At 40.7% G+C, this 20,499-nt stretch overlaps 1 protein-coding gene across 3 annotated transcripts in view; it reads right to left on the minus strand.

The window, feature by feature from the left end:
- Positions 1-1,645: 1,645 nt before the first annotated feature.
- Positions 1,646-20,499, minus strand: part of EFCAB14 (EF-hand calcium binding domain 14) — a 38,287-nt gene continuing 19,433 nt past the window's right edge. The window contains exons 5-11 of one of the 3 annotated variants that reach the window (XM_044238161.1): positions 17,277-17,387; positions 14,991-15,095; positions 13,833-14,021; positions 12,072-12,158; positions 9,267-9,378; positions 8,132-8,257; positions 1,646-5,099 (exon numbers count right to left, since the gene is read on the minus strand). In XM_044238161.1, the coding sequence (XP_044094096.1) occupies positions 4,924-5,099; positions 8,132-8,257; positions 9,267-9,378; positions 12,072-12,158; positions 13,833-14,021; positions 14,991-15,095; positions 17,277-17,387 (906 nt within the window). In that variant the 3' untranslated portion in view covers positions 1,646-4,923. The remainder of the gene's footprint in view (positions 5,100-8,131; positions 8,258-9,266; positions 9,379-12,071; positions 12,159-13,832; positions 14,022-14,990; positions 15,096-17,276; positions 17,388-20,499) is intronic. The other 2 variants (XM_044238162.1, XM_044238164.1) reach the window with 2 other exon arrangements.

Raw genomic sequence — 20,499 nt, forward strand, 5'->3', positions numbered from 1 at the left:
ACAAGTCACTGTGACATCCAGGAGCCATGCTGCATTGCTGGCTGAATCACATTCTTTAATATTGATGATGCACTGAGTTCTTTTATGGTTGTCTCCACATTCTGTCTAGTACAAGAAAACTGCCAAATGGACCTCACAATCCTCCACTTTTAAAAGAGACAGTTTCCAAGGGCATCCTGTTTTCATGTTGCAGAGTTAGGTCTCCAATTCACATCTGCCTGGCATCAAGTTCTTGGTCTTCTCAGCATACACTGTAGTGTCCCTTCCCTGATGAAAAGTCCTGTTAGAAAACACGTGGCAAATAATTGTGTTTGTGTGTGTGCACATGCACATCTGCAGGGCATAATTAACTTGGTCCATGGATTGGCTTAGGGGGAGGGCTGGTTATTGAACCCTTCAAAATTACACACAAAATATTTTAAAAAATCTTTCTCAAAGGGATCCATGGACTTTCCGAAAGTTAACATCCACACTATATGGAGATATTTTTGTGCATTTTGGAAACAATCCTAAAAGGAGAGACAAAGAGAATACTGGTTATTTGGTCCCACTTTAAAGATAAGCAAGCCCATGGACATCTGGGTGGCTCAATTGGTTAAGTGTTTCCCTTCAGCTCAGGTCATTATCCCAGAGTCCTGGGCTCAAGACCCCTCATCAGGCTCCCTGCTCAGTGGGAAGCCGCCTCCTTCCTCTCCCTCTGCTGCTCCCCCTACTTCTGCTCTCTCTCTCAAATATTAAATAAAACCTTAGAAAAAAAAAAAAAAGCCCAGCTCCATTCCCAGGAGATAAATTTTCCCCTTCACTTTGGGAATGAGGAAGTCATCTGACCATATTTGTAAATGAGTTAAGCTTTATGTTGTCTTCCTTGAAGGGAAAGGCCACCCTGACCGGGTATGTTTGCTTATGTTTGTATGATCCTAGAACACCAGCAAACTTGTAGAGTTAATTTTTCTTATTCTTTTTTCTGTGTGTGAAAAAGTCCCAGCCCCTATATGACCATTCTCTTGGAATGGGTTTTACACACCCGTCCCCACCCTGTATAAAAAGGCAACGGAACATTCCTTGTCAACTGGCCCTTCTACTGAATCTTAAAAAACAAACAAAAACACCTCCAAGAAGCAAACAAAACAAAACAAAACAAAAAACCAACAAACCCTCAACCAGCCAACCAAACCAAAAAAAATCCCCCAAACACAAAACACCAATGAAGACCCAAGTGGAGTTTGGCTGATAGAGACAGAGGAAGGGACTCCCTCCCCACCTGAAGATGCCCAACCAGCAGCCTTCTCTTCTTCAGGCTAGATGCTGCAGGTTTTTTTTTTTTTTTTTTTTTTAAGATTTTATTTGCCAGAGAAAGAAGGAGGAAGCAGCATAGGGGAAGCAGGCTTGCTGCTGAGCCAGAAGCCTGATGTGGGACTTGATCCCAGGACCCTGGAATCATGATCTGACTTGAAGGCAGAGGCTTAACCAACTCAGCCACCCAGGCGCCCTGAGATGCTGCAGTTCTTAAGGCAGATTCTTCACCATCTGTTAGTGCTTGCTTTAAAAAGGAGAGTCTATAAAAATAGGGATCAAAGTAGATTCTTGTTTTCTTAGTAATTGAAGGTATGGCGGGGGAGGGGGGAACCATTAGTCACAGACACAGTGGGAGAAAAAGGAAATGTTTTATTTAGATAAATTAGCTGTATTACTGATATGAAATAAGCAAAGCTCAAGTCACAGACACCTTGAATTCACTCTCCACAAAGAACCAAAATTGCTCAGACATTACCAAAATAGCTCCGCTAAAGCAAAGTAGATTTACATTTCTTAATATGAGAAAACAACAAGGTAGGTTAGGTTCATATAACAATACACACTCTATAAAGTCTCAGGAATACCCAAATGTGTTCTGGTTTGGATACGAAAGAAGGGACCACATCTAGCTGGTGTTGGTAAGTAAGCCAATGAGGTGTGTAGCAAACAAAAGCTGTCACTAAAAACAACTCAACAGCAGCCCATTATGAGTATGAGCCCATCACAGTCAAAGTCTTCAACTGTGACCGGCAAGACCAGCAGTGGCATGTGGGAGCATCGGAGTTCCATCCAGCAAAGCAAATTAAAATGAGGAAATGGCCGCAGGTGTAGGGTGTCCTGTCCTAAGTGCCAGGTCCCTCTCTGCCCTTAAGAGGATGCTACCTTTCCCCTAAGTCAGGTTCTCTACTCCTTTGACTCTTCTCTTCCTAGAAGACCTTTTTGGTCCTCTGATTTCTAAGGAGGCTCTTGAAGTAAACATTATCCCAGAGAGTACAGGCAAAAAAAAAAAAAAAAAAGGACCGAGAAGCCATGCTTTGGGTCACTTAGGAAAGCAGTAGGAGGAGCTGCCAGGATGAAAAGGTAAAAGTATTTAAAACAAACACCAAAACCCAATCTTCCTCTCAGAGCTGAGACATGAGGCAAAGAGGCTTGAGTACAGCTCAAAAGTTACAGGTTAGGGAAGTTAAGACAACTTCCAAAGAAAACTCCCAAATTGTCACTGAAGAATAGGTTCGTCAAACTCTTTAAGCCAATGAGTCTCCTCAACCTGGAACAAGAGTTCCAGATGCCCTCCTTCTGCCTGGAAGCTAGGGCAGTGGCACGGCAAGGATATTCACAGTCTTGAGAGTGTGGCCGGAACACCTCTGCCAAAGGCGACAGGAAGTCCAGCGGGCTTCAGGACCATGAGAGCCAGATGAGCTTGAGGTGGGGCAAACAGCAGAGAAACTGAAAAACAAAACTGAATTCTCCAGGTGGAGCTATCTGATACAAAAGAAAAGTACAGACCACAAAGAGTTAAGGGGTCCTCAGAGTATCTGCCTATGAATAAGAATTTGAAACTAAAATGGACAAGCTACATTACCCTCAAGTATATTTCATATAAATCAGTTCTCAAAAAAATACCTTCCAGGTACAGACATACTATTTATAGTACTGTATATACAAATATAGGAGTATAATTCAATTTATTGCTAGAATTTTATTTGGTTGTTACAAAATCTGTAAGGGTATATATATTTAAAAGGGGAGGGGGTGTTCATGGAAGGCAGCCAGAAGAAAAAGAGTTGTCTTCAAGTTACCTAAAGTGCCAGGCTAATTTTATTTTAACCTTTCTAAGAAAGAGAAAGAGCTCAATAGGCAAAAAAAAAAAAAAAAAAAAAATTTTTTTTTTTTTTTTTTAATAGAAACACAAGCCATAGTGAGGTAAGCAGACACATTCATGGGAAAAGGCTTCATCTTGCTTTAACTAAATGTTCATCCTTTCAGGAAAAAAAAAAAAAGTCAACACTAAACTGAACACCACATAAAGAAAAAAACAGCCCTTAAATGTTTAAAGGTGCTCAATGGCATCCCTGGGTAACAGGGCAACTTGGACGAAGTTAAAATGGAAACGAGCTCTACTAAAGAAGTCTGTGCCATGAAAGCTCTAGTTTCTTCCTGACTTGGTCTACAGAACAGTTAAGTTCCACAAAGTTCTTCCTTTTGTGTTGCCCAAGGCCTGTTTCTAAGAACAGCACAGCGCGCGTGCACACACACACACACACACACACACACACACAGGTGACATGGAGATGTGGTTCCTTCCAGTCTGGGGACCTTTTGTACCAGACCCATGGAGTATTTAAAGGGAAGAGTATTGCACATGCTTGTTATGAGATTTGAAAAAACTTGCTACCATCATGTGATGCCCTCTGCTTGATACTGTTCGGCATCCTCTGGACGGAATGCCTCTAGCTCCTTGAGTTGACAACTGTAAGGGAATCTGATCTGATTTCATGCGCTGCATTTCACAGCAGAGCCCACAGAAGAACATACAAAGTTCTTCTTGGGTAAGCCTCCAGGCGAAATGTCAAGGGGTTTCCTGGGTTACAATTAGGGGCAAAGCTATCCCCTAAAGCCCCTCCTGGGTAGCCAGGTAGAGACAGTGAGTGGAGGAGCACAGACCTGCCGTTCAGAATGGAGGCTGGGCCAGAGGTGGCAGCCAGCTACAGCTGAGAGAGGGTTGAGTGGGTGGGTGGGGGAAGACAACGTAGCTCACTCAGTGGGGAAAATGCAGTTCCCCACTGCAGAACTGTTTATGCTCATAAACCCTGAAAAAGGATTAAAAGTGAGAAAAACCCCCAACAAGACTTGTCTGGTTCACAGGTTGGGATCAGCTGAGGATACAGCAACAAAGAGCCAGACTCTTACTTTCCTGAGCCTAGAGGCAGCACAGTCCTGACAGGGTCACCTCCCCAAATCTGGTCCTCCAGCTTCCAGGCCAAACCCCACAGCAGCACCTGAAGGAGGTACCTTAAGGAGACATGGACATAGTTTTACTGTTACCACATTAGTGATTTTTAATAACAAGTCATTTGTTCACAGCCTGTTTCAAGCCATTCTTCTGACGTCCCACAAAATATGCACAATTCTTTCTTTCATTTTAAATATTTACAAACAGAAAAGGTCTAGCTTTTAAAAGAAAGACATTTTCTGAGTCTGTATAAAGTGCAGCTAATTTAAGGCAAATTTATGTGAAATATAAAAGGTGGCTTAGTCTCTCTATATACACATTTTCCAGTTTTAAAAGAGGTCTCCTTCCCCTAAGGAAAAAAAAAAAAAAATTTAAAAAGGAAAGAGAAAAGAAAAAGAGGGCCTGACTTTTTTTTCCTGGCAATTTTGAAATTAAGATCTTATTGGCTTTAGGAAATCATAGATTTCTGAATATCATATAGGTAAAATGGCCTTTTTTAAAAAAATAACTTTTCTTTATAGCTTTTCAAACAAGTTAAAAGGTGGCAATGTGTCTGCTACAGTAGTCTGGAGGACTGGAGGATCGATGGGTAAGTAAAAGGGTTGTTTGTGTTAGGTGAGTAGATGTTAGGTAGTCCTGGGTATATACCCATTTCTAAAATATGCCTGATGAGGCTAGACACCTAAAGCTACCCTTAGCTCCAGGAAAGAGTATTTTCCATCGTCATCAGAATCAAACGCTCTCAAAGTCTCAAGTTCTGGCACAGCAGAACCTAAGGAGTTCCTGATTTCCTGGTAGGTCAGCTTCCCATCCATGTCCTGGCCAGTCTTGTGGAATAAATCCTGAAGATCTGTTAAAAAGGAATTACAAAAAAATGTTTATGTCTATACATATAGCTGAATTTACTCAATAGTTTTAAAAGTAGTCTCAGTTGAATGCAAAGCACTAAAAGCTATTTTGCGGACTTTGTTTCCAAAAGATAAGGCTTACTATCTCACTGAATCAGATGAATTCTTGACCCTTTAAGAATGAGAGGAACAGGGACACCTGGGTGGCTTAGTCAGTTAAGCGTCTGCCTTCGACTCAGGTCCCTGGGATGGAGCCCCACATCAGGCTCCTTGCTCAGTGGGGAGCCTGCTTCTTCCTCTGCCTGTTCTGCCTGCTGCTCTCCATGCTTCAGCCCTCTCTCTGACAAATAAGTAAATAAAATATTTTAAAAAAGAACAAGAGGAACACTGGAACTATCCTTCCAAAATAGAAGCAGTGACAGATAATCACAGAGAGAAATGAATGGGCTGGCATTCTCTCTGTCCACAGCTTTCCTTTTAGATTTGCCAGGTTCTATTCTTCTGTTGAATGGGTAAAAAGGACTGGAGAAGCCTTAAAAGCTAATGATAGGAGCTGAGCCTGTAAAACAAACTATGGCATACTGTTAGTCAAAACAGGTTTATCATATGACCCAGCAATTCCATTCCTAGGTATATACACAAAAGAAATGAAAACATATCCCATATCAACACTTGTACATGAATGTTTATAGCTGCATTATTCCTACTAGCCAAAAAGTAGAAACAATCCACATGTCCATCAACTGATGAATGGATAAAATGTAGTATATCCATATGATGGAATATTATTTGGTCATATAATGGAATGAAACACTGCTACAGGCCACAACATAGGTGGAAACTGAAAACATTATGCTAAGGGAAAGAAGCATGTTGAAAGAAGCATGGATAGGAGGCTAGGGATCATATGATACTAATTATATAAAATACCCAGAACAGGCAAACCCAAATTTTGGCTGAAGGATTAGTGGTTGCCAGGGACTAGTGGGTGGAAGAGTAGGGAGTGATGATTTAATGTTTAATGCGTATAGGATTTCTTTCTAGGATGATAAAAAATGTTCTGGAATTAGATGGTGGTGATGGTTGAACAACATGTGAATATACTAAAAACTGTGAATTATTTAAAAGGGTGATTACTATGGTATGTGAATTCTATCTCAATTAAAAAGAAAAGGCAGAGGACTACAGATCTCTTCAAAGTGATACATACAGTATATATACAGCATCAGGCACCTGTGTGCTCTTTCTCTCTCTCCCAGCTGAGAGAGAGTAGTATCACCCGTTGATCTGTAGCTTCTTTCAGATTTCGAAGATATTATTTGAGCCAACAAACAAGACTGGACAGTTTCTATCAATAGTCTCTTCTGGTATTTTCTCCAAGGCCTCATAATGAACACTTAGGAAGGCTGATTACTTACATAATATTTTAAAAGGACTTGATTATGTCCCCACAGAATGACTTAATAAATTTAGTCTCTAATACTAGAAGATAGTCATGAGGCTTCTGTTTCTTTAGAATTCTTCCCTAAACCCTTCTCCCTCTTTTCATTTAGTTAACCCCACACCTAGATTCTATAGGCCTCCTGCTGTTTGGTACTTAGGAAGAATGGAAATGGCCTGGGGGGATGAGGTTGTGAGCTTTTGAAAAAGGTCCCGCTTTCAGTCCTGAGACAGATCCAGAGAAGCGGCAGGAAAATCTCAAAAGCTCCGAAAGCCAGAAGAAGCAGGTGGGACTGCCTGCCACCAAGTGGCTAGCTGGAAAATGTTTTTTGTGTATATGGGGCATGAGCTTATAAAATTGGTAGTAGTAGTCACATAAAAATCTTATTGCTGCTTTGGGTCATTTCAAAAGTATAGTCATCCAAAGTACATAATGCCTATGTCAGAGATTGAAGTACAAGTGTTAAAATGGCTATTTCTTAATCTGCTCTAACAGTCTCTCTTCCATTCATTCTCATCAATTCTTGATGTAATAAACAGCAAGTGGGAGAAGATACTTGTATTGAAAAATAAACAATTTAACACTCTCCTGTCTCCCCAGAAAATATAGAGAAGAAAAAAACTGGGGGTAAGGGGAAAAAGTAATTGCATTTATATGGCAATATAAATTAAAGTCTTCTATGCTTTAAGCATTAATTATAGACTGTAGATAATTCATTCACTTAACAAATACGTGTACCAGGCACTATGCTAGAGGCTGGGAGTAAAATTAATTTTCTATCTTCCCAGGAAATTACAACAGAGTGACATGTGCTAAACAGGGGTAAATATAAAATATTCCAAGGGGGCATACACAGGAAGCACCTAATCCACTCCTAGGAGGTAAGATAATGTTTCCTGGTGGAACAACACGTAAGTTAAGGTGGAGAGCCCAGCAAAGGTAGGAGGGTGGGAATGAGTGATTTTACAGGCAGTTGGTGAATGCAAGATCAGGAGACTCAGCAGCACAATGAAGGACAGCATATATGCTGCTGGAGGCAAGGTAGACTCGTTTACTGTGAATCATCTCCTTCCTACTAATATTTATCTTTTTGATTTTCAGCCAAAGGACCCTCATTTTTGGAAGGGTCAACTTCCACTTCACTAATCTCACAGTGTTGTGGTTGCTTGTTTGCCTTCTCCACTAAACTCACATCCTTGAGGAAAGTGAGATCGTATCTTAAACTGTTTCCTCAGTGCTTATCACTGGGTCTAATTAGGCACTCACTGAAGGAATGAACGCTCTTCAATGCACCGGTTAAGAGTGCAAACTTTGGTGTCAGACTGTCTCCGTGTAAATTCTGCCTCAGTCCATTGTGTGCTCTGTGGACTTAGGCAGTCTTCCTATGGAGAAAAATGGGTATAACACATGAATACTTATGTTCCCAGGGCTGTTAATGGAATTATATGATGTGATGCACAGTATATCAAATATCTGGCTCATAGGAAGTACTCAGTCAAGGTCAGATAGGATTCTTTTTCTTATAAGATAAAAAAAATCACAAAGTTTTAGTTTTGAACATTTTCCCTATTACTCCATGGTATAAAAATTTACCTTCAATGCTAGAAATTCCTGGTAGGGCAATAGGTCTTAGCTGGGCAGCTTTCTCAGTTTGACCTCCAAGAGACTGTGGAAATTTTGGCGATGCTGACGGCTTTGATGTGAAACTCTGTACTTGCTCTGTAACAAACACATACCGCTGTAGTATCATCAAATCTGACACTATATTAAATGAGTTCTGAAGGTTACTTTTTAGGGCAATTGTGTATGTACTTAATTTAAGAGAAATAGTTGAGAATTAAAGTAGCACAGTGACTACATGAAGCTCAAGGCATGGACTGAGATATGTTGTGTGGACAAGTGAAGATCAAGCAGTATCATATAACATTAGGTTTAAGCTGTAGGAAGCCCATGTGAAACTCTTACAGTACAAGTTAGTATTTATAGGTTTACGTGCTAAGAGTTCAAGCTGCAAGTGAGAACAGCACTGGATATTTAATATCCCAGGAGCCATACCATAAGCCTGATCTGGAGTATGTGTCACCAGATCAGCTGGTGTGGAAAGAGGGCTTTCATACAATTATGCAGTGTGATGTTAGGACAAGGCCTCCCACTGTAGTGTCCCCCACCCAAAAGAGAGTAAGAGAGGTTGAGTGCTTTCCCCCAAATGAAAAAGTATTTGCGGGGAGTGGGGGTCAAGGCCAACCCAGTCCAGTTACATCCTTGGGGCTAATATTGATTAGGTATGTCCCTACCTAGAGCCAAGGGCCTTTCCAACTATGATCCTATCATTATTTGTTAATGGTTTTTCAGAAGGACTAATATTCATTTTTAAGTAAATTTTATGCACTTAGAGTAATGAAAAGACTCCATAAACAACATTTAGGCCTGGTTTAATATACGCTATGACAGTTACATTTTTGCCTATAATTGGATGCAGGCAGCATGGAGAAGTCTATTTCAAGCTAAACATTACCCATTCTTTCCTTAATAGACTGGAATACAAATCATGTACAAAATGGGCTTTTTCTAAATGAAACCAAAGTGTATCAGCTTCATGTCAATGCACTCAGGCATCATTCCCTTGGTTTGATCGGTCCTGCTAGAACACCTTTCCCCACTCCCTGTGTGGGAGGCAAGCTGCCCAAGCCTGCGTGAAATATTCAGGAGCCAGCCCTGAGTATCTCACCTTTGTCAGCAGTGTCTGAAGGCCTGTTGCTCTCAGGTTTGTTTGTGAGAGCACTGATCAGCTGCAGTTTCTCTCTTAGCTTGGATACTTGAGAATCTGAACTATCTTCTTTCTGCCCAAAACAAAGATCACAAAAGGCTTAAGGTGGAAATAAGACCTTATCTGATTCTTCATTATATTTCCAGAGCCTATTTAGCATGTAGTGCTTGACTTCCAGTATGTTCCCTACTAAAAGTAATGAAAGAATGAATCAACAAATATTAGAGATACCTTTGGTACTCAGAACTGATAAGGGCCTAGCAGGATTTGAGGCTAGACATTAAGGGGAACATTATGCGACAGATGACCTGATTCACTGTGAACATTTGGCTGATGGGGGAAGGCATGCATGTGTCAGCAATAAAGGAAATGTACCCTTGCTCAGGTGGCCATGCAACACCCATTTCCTAAATGAGTAGATATTATTTTCTAGGAACTATTTCACACTAAATAATTTTCCTGATATCTTACTTCACCTTGTGACTAGACAAATTTAGGGACAGCATTACAGTCTTATCACCTTAAGAAAAAAAACAAACAACCAATCCTGGCTTTTCCTTCTCTCCCCCCACGGTGAGGATTCAACTGGTGGCAGGAACTGCTGAAAACACGCAAAAGGAACTGCAAAATTTCTAATTCATTGACTTACTTATATCTTTTTAAAAAGTTTCTTCTCTAGGCCCTTTCTCATTCCCAGGATGATCCACCAAGTGGCATATAAAAAATACATTTAATTGTTTAAAAAAAAAAGAGAGAGAGGTCTGGTTTTATGAGGCTTAGGCTTTTTAAACTGCTCAGTCTAGTGTGAAACGTCCTGATATTATATTCAATTAGACTTATTACATGTTTCTTTTATTTAATTATTTCTCTCTGATCTTTCTACTCTCATAATTACTATATAGAAGACCACTCTTGGTTTATTAAGGAGCTAATATATGAACACAGGTGACTAAAGCTAGGTACTAAATACTTGAATTACAAAGAAATTAGAGAGGAATCACATCCAGTTAGGATGCCTAGATGCGGGATGCTTAGGACAAAGGAACCAACACACTGGGATGACAGTTTAAAACACAAAGGGTCTGAAAACAAAACCAGGAAATTTAGGTAAAAAATGTACAAGAGTTGCATATGATTCTGAGGTTTACTATTAAAATCTGGACTGTTGCTGATATCATTATGAATCTCCAGCAATAACCACCTGTTACTTTTTGTGCTCAACATTTACATATGGATCTTTGGTTTTTCTTGTCATTCTCTAGGTAGATTATTTTTATTTTTGTGCAGAAGCAGTTAGAAAATTCAACAAAAGCCTAGCTCACAAAGCATTAAAATCTTAATATATCTTGGGGTGCCCGGTTGGCTCGGTGGGTTAAAGCCTCTGCCTTCTGCTCAGGTCATGATCTCAGGTTCCTGGGATCGAGCCCCGCATCCAGCTCTCTGCTCAGTGGGGAACCTGCTTCCTCCTCTCTCTCTGCCTGCCTCTCTGCCTACCTGTGATCTCTGTCTGTCAAATGAATGGGTGAAATCTTAAAAAACAAAACAAAACAAAAAAAACAAAAAAAACCCCTTAATATATCTAGACTATATGAAATAGTTAAGGACGAACAAATATAGATGGAAAGTATTACATTGAAAACTGCCTGTACTATGGTTCATTTCCAAGTGCATTTCCTCTGAACCTCATATCCTTGAGCTCCTCACATACAACGGGCATCTCAGATGGTATTTTAGTCACTCAGCCACAATCTTCCTGGCTTTCACTTTATCCTAGTCCATATCTTATAATATTAACACTCTAATCACAGAGAATGTTGCAAATAAACTTTCTTTCCTGGGATATCAAAGCATATCACAGATTGCCTTACCTTGACAATATATCAGGGAAGAACTTAAAAAAAAACAGGGGAAGGGACAAGGTGAAAGCAACAGGCTGGGGCTTAAATGGACTATGTATGTACTGAGTCGACAAACTAAAAATAAATGCTGATTAGACACCAGTTTTTGGTGATCTGCACCTCTATTCTTTGTCATGAGTACAGTTAATTTACCCTCTTAGATTAAAAGTCATTTCCTGGGACGCCTGGGTGTCTCAGTTGGTTAAGTGTCTGCCTTCTGCTCAGGTCATGATCCCAGGGTCCTGGGATAGAGTCCCACATGGGGCTCCTTGCTGAGGAGCTTCCCCCTCTCCTGCTTGTGCACTCCGTCTCTCTCTCTCAGACAAATAAAGAATAAAAAAAATCTTAAAAAAAAAATTCATTTCCTTAGGGAAGCTTTCCTCGTCCCTGCTAACATCTTCACCATACCCTGTATTTTTCCTTTGTAGCATATATCATATTCTTGCTTAACTAATTATCTGTTCAATTAGGTATTAATGATTTCATGACTTTAAGTTCTACCAAAATAAAGGTCTCATGTCTGTCCTGTTCACTGTGGTTACCCTAATTCCTTGCAATGGCCAGGCACAGGGCAGATGCCTGATAAAATACTCCCTTGTTCACTAATATACTAATTTACTTATCACTTTGTCTTGAAGTTGCTGCCAATGGGAGATCAAAGTGCTCATTTTGAGAAAGAAACAGTAGCTCAAAAGCACAAAGATGCTGGTGTGGTTTGTTTTTAAGTGAATCCTCCATGTGGGGCTTGGACTCATAATCCTGAGATTGAGAGCTGCCCGCTCTACCAACTGAGGCGGCCAGGCACCCTTCAAAAGCATGGAAATACTACTACATCATTTTTACCTCAAAATAAGCCCCCCCTATATACCTTGATGCTTTGGATTTTTAATGTATCTGGTTTGTGGGTCACTTGATGCAAGGATTCTCTTTTCAGAGTGGTGGCTCTTTCATCCATCTTAAAGGGTAAAACAACAAGATTAAAGGCAAACATCAAAACTTAAACAACATCTAACACTTTTAAAACAAACTGGTCAAACTTCTTTAAAGGTTCTCAGAGCACTTTCAACAGAAATACCAGTAGGCGAACGAGAGGGGAGGGAGAAATGTTGCTGAGCTACAAAGCTGAAACTGGTGCTTCACAAACCTTAAAACTTCTGAACCATAAGCAGCGAGAGGACTTATATCCAGAAGCATGCTAGGTAGGATCCTGCTGGAAGACATAGCAGGACAAATGGTACTACCAACAATTTCCTCTCTGGAGGAAAAAAAAGTGGAGAGGAGAGGGACAGGATGGGCAGTTTGGGGCAGAAAATCCTCACTGTGAGCCTTGAAAACCTTCAAGGCCTACTAACTCATAAAATCACCCAAAATTTCTAGCCTGGACTTAGCTGAGTTCAAAAGTGCTTTTTAAAATAAGGCCCCCTGGGGCGCCTGGATGGCTCAGTCGTTAAGCGCCTGTCTTCTGCTCAGGTCATGATCCCAGAGTCCTGGGATCGAGTCCCGAGTCAGGCTCCCTGCTCAGCGTGAAGCCTGCTTCTCCCCCTCCCTCTGCCCCTGCTTGTGTTCCCTCTCCTGTGGTCTCTCTCTGTCAAATAAAGAAAATCTTTTTAAAAAAATAAATAAATAAAATAAAATAAGGCTCCTTTAATCTTCTCAGCTTTGCAGGATATGACACGCCTTTGTAAAGCAGGAGAGGGAACAGGTCTTCTGATTCCATCCTCCAAGCCACGTCCAGCAAGCTGCCATGGCTCCACTGTGGCTGAGCCGGCTCATAACCTGATGTCTGGGTGCTGGGCTTCAATTTTCCTCGTGGGCTTGCTTCTAGCTCTGCTACTTTCCTCCCATTTATGGTACAATTTCTTGTTTTAGGTTTGCATTTCTTTACATATGCCTGTGTCTTTGTTGCAGGACATCTTTAAGGATGGGGCTTGCAGCTATTTAAAAAATAATCCCCGTGGATCCCAGCACAAAGTCCATATGAAGGGGATTAAAAAGCACACATTTTATTGACAATAACATGAAAACCAGTAAAACACACGGTCTGCCAGCATCAGTGGCTTAGGTCACTTAGTATGCTTGTGTAAAATGAGAGGATGGACTCAATGATTTCTTAAGTGGAGGAGCTGGTCTGGCCTGGCCTGTTTTAAATGGCTTTCCTGCGTTACATGCAAAAGTTTCACCCTAACATGCAGACCAAGCAGGATAAATCTGAAAGTCAAGTTCAGGCTTAAAGCAACGGCAAAAGATTCTTTAGTCATTGTCATTGTCAATGCTCCCACCCTTACCAACCTAAAAAAGAGCAAGAAGACCTCCCTGGGAAGTATGTGCCAGAGCTTCCCCACCAGACTGGTCACTGGTAACATGACAGGAGGCTTGTCATTCCTGCCAATGACTTGTGGTGTGGCCCTGGCAAGCCATGCAACTCCTCCTTCACACCTCCCCTTCCAGATCAGGGCTAACTCTGCCTGTGTCACTCTTTATCACAAAGCTAGTGTGAAGCATGGTATGAACACGTAGCCTCTCAAACATGCCAGGGGACTGGATCTGAAAAGTCTGTGGAGTGTCATCCACGTACAGACAAAACACACTGCAACACAGAACATACCGCAAAGGATCCAAAAAGGCTTACCATGCTGAGGGACAGGTTCGCTTGCTTTTCTACCTTGCTCACAGCAAGATCTGTTTCTATCAAGTTGATTCTCTGGGTAAGGTTACTGACTGTCTCATTCATCCCCTCGAGTTTAAGATCATTCTGCCTCTGGTACCCAACTAGGGCACTGTTTACCTCCTCTAAAGAGTTGTGAAGGTACAGGATGTCCTGGAGTGGAAATAAATCAAATTGTGGAATCCAGCTAAAGACATACACTCGACAAGCAGGCCAGGAGCGCTAAACAACCATTACTATGTCACGTTACTGAAGTAAACTCCTTTTCCTGGTTTAGACCATTGATTGTCTGTCTTGGCTCTGTTCCTCCACTCTAAATTGCTCCAAGTCACTCCCTCTGGAATTGTTTGACCTCAGCTAGACAAGAGGGTAAAGGGGACTACCTACATGATTCACTCTCTGGTCCCAGAAAGCTGAGAGCTTGGAAATTGATTTCCCAATGTTTACCTCACCTGCTGGCAGGAAAGCTTGCTGGGTTATTAACTGAAACGCCTATTAACCCAATTTGTCAGAACAAAACTACCTTAGGAACAATACCAATTACGGAATTGGCTCATGTAGCAAAACCATAACAAGTAGTGCATTATTTAGTACAAGATTCAATTATTTTTATTGACATCCTCTAGTACTGATTGCCACTTAAAAAGGAATGATGACTATAGGTTTTAGAGGGCATTATACTCAGGACAGGAATTCTTCTTAGTGAAGATTTCCTTTATTCTCTTTAATGTGATTCTGAATTCAATAGCGTTTTCCCTCCTCTTGTCTTTAGAAAATCTTGACTTCCAGGGATATGCTTTCCAACATTTTAGAAATGTTAACTTGCCCAGATTGTTACTTTTCATAAACAGTTTCAGGAGAATTTGGCTATCCTATGTCTTCCAAGATGTGAAAAGGAATTTACTCCACTGATTGACATGCAGGGGAAGAAAGCAGAGTGCCGAAGAAGAGCCAGGATGGCATCTTGGATTCCTAAGATAGCAAAACACATTGCTGTCTGCTCAGCACTCAGGCAGGCAAATATATGCCTGGGATGAGGCGTGACAACACTGAGCCCAACTATTCAGGCAGCCCCCAGAGTCCATTGTGGGCACAGGGAGTTAAGCCAGAAACAGAAAGTACCTGTTTCAAATTCTCACTGTAGGTTTTATTGTCAAATTCTGATGAAGTTGAAGGTGATGGAATGAGCTGGTTGCTTCCGCTGGTCTCTTTCAAGAAGTGCCGATTCTGTTAACAGAAATGGAGGTTAGTATAGGCAACAGCTAATTACCAGGCCTACTTAACTATCTGGGATGGTCCTAGGACATTCTAGTTTCCCAGAGGGGGCATTCACAGATTAATCAACAATTATTTCCCAGGAGTCTACAGTGCGACCAGTCTTGTGCTAGGCCGCATGGGCAGCAGATTCTTTTGGGAATGCTAGGCCGCATGGGCAGCAGATTCTTTTGGGAATGCTAGGCCGCATGGGCAGCAGATTCTTTTGGGAATGAAGCATGGACTGGACCAGCAGCACCCAGACACATCACGGAACTGAGATCTGCCCAGTCTGTTTCTTGTCTCTGAATGGGGAATGAGCTCCCCAGAACCAGTCCTTCTTTCCTCTATTATCTATACTCCCAGAGAAACTACAGAATCACTAGAACCTCCCAGGGGCCAACTCAGTCTGGACCTGGCTAGTGTCATCACTTCCCCAGGACTAAAGAGGTTTGTGCACTCAAGGAATAGCCAGCCATGTAACCACTAGCCTTGGGCTCTAAGTACAACAAACAATCATACACATTATTCATTTTTCAGCTTTTACAGCACATGCCGAGATTTATGTCCGAGTGTTACCCTTCCCTTCCCATCCCCTTCCCACTGCTAAAGTCTCTCTTGGCAGAGACTGAAGTATAACACATTGATATACACTTTTTCCCTCTAGTGGAAAAACTCTGGATGGCTTAATCTTTCAGAGCTTGTATCTATGACTTACTCAGTATAAAACGTGCCAGTGGCGAGGATTACCATTGGCAACCATGGAAGTTTAAAAGAGGCAGATTTAATTATACCAGAATGCAATTAGGGAAAATAAACAGTTCTCCCTGAAATTTGAAATCCTAGACATTTATCAACCCTGCTTTTATAAGAAACAAAAGGCAACAATAAAAAAAAAGGAGAGGTGGGAGAAAAAACCCAGTGGTCTAGAGCATGAATTTTTGACTTAGGAAACATGTATTTCAGAAAATATTTATTGCTTTGAGAAAATGCTCAAGATATTAACATAAGAGTAATGAAAAAATTATTGAGATTATTATGTATCCCACTGTTACTCAGCAGCAGAGGTGGAACTGGAATCCAGTGTCTGAACACTAGCTCAGTGTCTGTTCCTCTGGGTCAGCCCCATTAAATATCAATGAGGAGTACTTGTTTTGAAGAAATGAAAAACCCCTTCTAGACCTTCTGGAGCTCTAATATAGCCCAGATCTCCGTGGTACAAATTGCCCAGTTTAAACTCAAAACTCCAAAGCTGGAAAAGAGTATGTGGGCTAGACCTAGAAATTAGTGGAAAAGCTGGGGAAGTTTTGTGTGCCTTCAACAGTCCTGATTTCATGTACATATAACTCATCTCCCCAGCAAGGAGAAGGCTATGCCATCCTTTTCTCCCTTTGTAAATCTTTCATGGGGCAGAGGACCCTGCCCCATGATTGATAAGGCCTCTGAATGACTATAGACCACTTAGACCCACACAACATGAAGAGACATTTGAAAACAATTCCTGAGCACTGCAGGGGTTTGCTTCTGTCTCACTTATCTGCTGCTGCGTAACAAATCATCCCCAAACTTTGTGGCTTAAAACAATTTATTATTTGCCATGATCCATGGGTTGACTGGGCTCAGGAGGTGGGGGTATTCTTCTGTTTCACATGGTGCAGGCTCAAGTCTCTCTCTCACACACACACACGGCTGCATTCAACTGAGTGTCTGGCTAGTGCCAGAACATCCCAAATAGCCTTTCATTTATAGAGTCCTTTTCACTTGGTCTCTCATCATTTCATAGTCTGAGTTCTGTCCAAATTCCCGACCCACAAAACAGTGAGAAATGATAATGTGTTGTTTTAAGCCACTAAGTTTAGGATGATTTGTTATGTAGCAATCAATACCTGTGACACTTCCCTTTCCTTCTACTCCATTCTCCTTCCTATACATTCCATCTCGAACTGTATCTTACTGCTTTTACTTTCTCCACTATGTTCACGGAAGACTCAGCTTTTAATTTTATCCTCCTTGACTACATAATTTACAGATTATATCTTTTAAAAAGGTACATAGTAAGGTCTGTTGAGATGAATGGGAAGATGGCATCACTCCTATTACACAGAAGAGGGCAGGCAGAATGCTGACTTCTGTAGCATTTGTAGATTTCCTTACCATGTCACTCTGCAGTGACTCCATGGTTTTCTTGTGTTCATCCACAGTCTTCTGTATTGCCTCCACAGCAAGATGGACGCTGTTTAAAGTGTTGCCAATGGTAGCTACACTCTGAACAGAAATATGTTGTAAGGCCAGTGTCTTTTTCTTTTTGAAATTTCTAAGTGTTACTAAGATGTAACTGGTACACAATGACCGGCACATATTCAAAAAGGTTGGCAAGTTTTGGCATATACACCTAGGAAACCATTAGCATGATCAAGATAACGAACATCCATCGCCCAAGTTTCCTTAGACCCCTTTGTGATTCTTCCCTCCCCCACCTCCAGGCAGCCACTGATCCACCATATATCAGTTTGCATGTTCTAGAATTTTGTATAAATAGGACAAGTGAGTGAGTATGTGGGTTTTGGTTTTGTTTTTTCTTTCACTCAGCTTCACATTTTAAGATTTATCTTAAAACATGTTGTAGCCACTTAGCTTGTTGCTGAGAAGCATTCCATCATATGGATACAACAGAGTTTAACTACTCACCTGTTGATGGACATTTAGGTTGCTTTCAGTATATGACTAGTACAAATAAAGCTGCTATCAATATTCATGTGCAAGTCTTTATGTGGGTATGTGTTTTCATTTCTCTCTGTTGTATGCTTTTTCATCATCATAATGCCTAGAAGGTGAATGGCCAATCATATGGTAGATATATGCTTAACTTTTTAAAAAACTGCCAAGATGTGCTCTAAAATGGTTATACCATTTTACATTCCTACCAGTGTAGGAGAATTCCAGTTCTTCATATATGCATCAATACTGGTACTCTCAGTCTTTTTTCATTTAAGCCATTCTTTTAGGAATGCAGTGGTCTATCACTGTTATTTTATTTTACATCAAACACTGACCTAAAGAAGCTCAGTGTTTCTAATTATTTCAAGCCTCTTCAAACTGAATTTCATGTAGCTTATGCAGACACAATTAACAGGAAACTGCACGTTTGTTTATATACAGTTGACCCTTCAACAACGCAGTTGTTCAATTTTGCAATTGAGAATCTACATGTAACTCTTTTTTTACATGTAACTTCTAACTCCCCCAAAACTTAACTACTAATAGCTTGTTGACCAGATGCCTACCAATAGCATAAATTGCTAACACATATTGTATATATTATATGTATTATACATTATATTCTAACCATAAAGCTAAAGAAGATGTTAAGAAAATCAGAAGAGAAAATACATTAATGATATTGTACTCTATCTACCAAAAAAAAAAAAAAAAATCCAGAGAAGTGATCTGCATAGTTCCAGGGTCACTATGTATATGTAATGCATATGTATATGTAAAATACATATATCTATATCTATATATCTATATAACAAATAGTTTTCCCAATTTAAAGGACTTTTCCTAGAGAAAAACCATATCTTTTTCTTTTTTTAAAGATTTTATTTGTTTATTTGACAGACAGAGATCACAAGTAGACAGAGAGGCAGGCAGAGAGAGAGAGAGGGAAGCAGGCTCCCTGCTGAGCAGAGAGCCCGATGCAGGACTCCATCCCAGGACCCTGAGATCATGACCTGAGCCGAAGGCAGCGGCTTAACCCACTGAGCCACCCAGGCGCCCGAGAAAAACCATATCTTTTTCTTAAAAAACAAACACTAGTTCATAAATCTGGGACCCACTGATAAGGGTCTCCCACAAACTGCCCTTACCAAGCCGTGTGGTAGGTAGCAGAAGGCCACAGCTAACTATATACTGCTACTGTGTCAGAAGCAAATGATGACTTTTGAATGACAATGGGTAGAACCATTTTTAGCTTTGGGAAACCCAGTGTTGCAGAGATGAAGGAAAAATACCATTTAGCAGCATTTGTTCCTCTTTAGCTTTAGAATCCCAACAGCAACTGCTGAGTGGAATGAGATGCAAGTCTTCATTAGGCTTAAGGAGCCCAAGTGGACTGGTACTTGGAAAATATGATTCAGAAACCATCATTTTAAAAAGACCTGTCCTAAGAGAATATCTACAAGAATTACTATTTGGTAGGTGTTGGCCTATTATTAAGATATACTGACAGTTTCATAGTTTTATTTTTTTTTTAAAGTTTTTGTTTTTTTATTTGAGAGAGAGAGCGTGCGCACAAAAGCAGAGGGAGGGGCAGAGGGAGAAGAGCGAGCCTGATGCAGGGCTTGATCCAGGACCCTGGGATTATGACCTGAGCCAAAAGCAAATGCTTAACTGACTGAGCCTCCCAGGTGTTCCAGTTTTATAGTTTTATGGTAAATACATTAGTATTTTTAACCAAGGTTGTTTTTAGTATACTGACAGCCAAGAACCCAAAAGACCAAGAGATGACATTTTCAAAATTAAAAAAAAATCACGAGATACATTGAAGTCAGGTGTTTGAGAAGATCTTCCACTTCAAACTGGAGCCACCTGTATTAAAAGTAGTATCTGACATTGTTAAGTGTACAGATTCCCAAAGAGAAAACACACTGGGTAGAAGTCTCTAAGCTGGGGTGTTATGTATGAGCGCTCTGTTGTTACAGAAGCTATGGGCATTCAAAGACATCTACTGTTAGACAATCCCGCCTTGCTGGATGTATGAGCCCATTAGGATGCAGGATAGTAAGCTCTTGTTTAACATTTTCTTTTTTTTTTTTAAGGAAGCAGCTGACAGAGCCATGTGAACTCTAGAGCAAAACCCTGGAATAGTATTCTCACCAACAGCAAAGTGCCTGGCACAAACTGGAGGAAGCTCCACAAATGTTTACTAAATTAATTAATGCAATAAACCTGTATCATTTTCTAATGCAAGATTGCTGTAGTTGCTTCGTATTAAAGACCACAGAAGCCTACCTTTCTTCCATTTGACCCTGGGGAATAATGGCAAGAACTTGCCTCATCACAGTTCTTTCCCTGCCTTCCCCTACTCCCATCATCCCCTCCCACCCCCCACCCCACTTTTAACTTGTAAGCAGATGACCATCTTGGATAAATAGCAAATTATGAAGACTGAGCACACACATTCCACTCAGGTGGAATAACTACAAAGTAGCAAGTTCTGTTTCTGCATGTGGAAACAATTGATATGTTATAGAGCCTGGCATATAGTCCAATCAAACTTCTATACACTAACTTTGAAAAGTCAAAGATCTTGGATTTGACACCCCCTTTTTAAAAAAGATTTTATTTATTTATTTGACAGACAGAGATCACAAGTAGG

Source organism: Neovison vison, chromosome 2 (assembly GCF_020171115.1).
Source record: "Neovison vison isolate M4711 chromosome 2, ASM_NN_V1, whole genome shotgun sequence".
NCBI lineage: Eukaryota > Metazoa > Chordata > Mammalia > Carnivora > Mustelidae > Neogale > Neogale vison.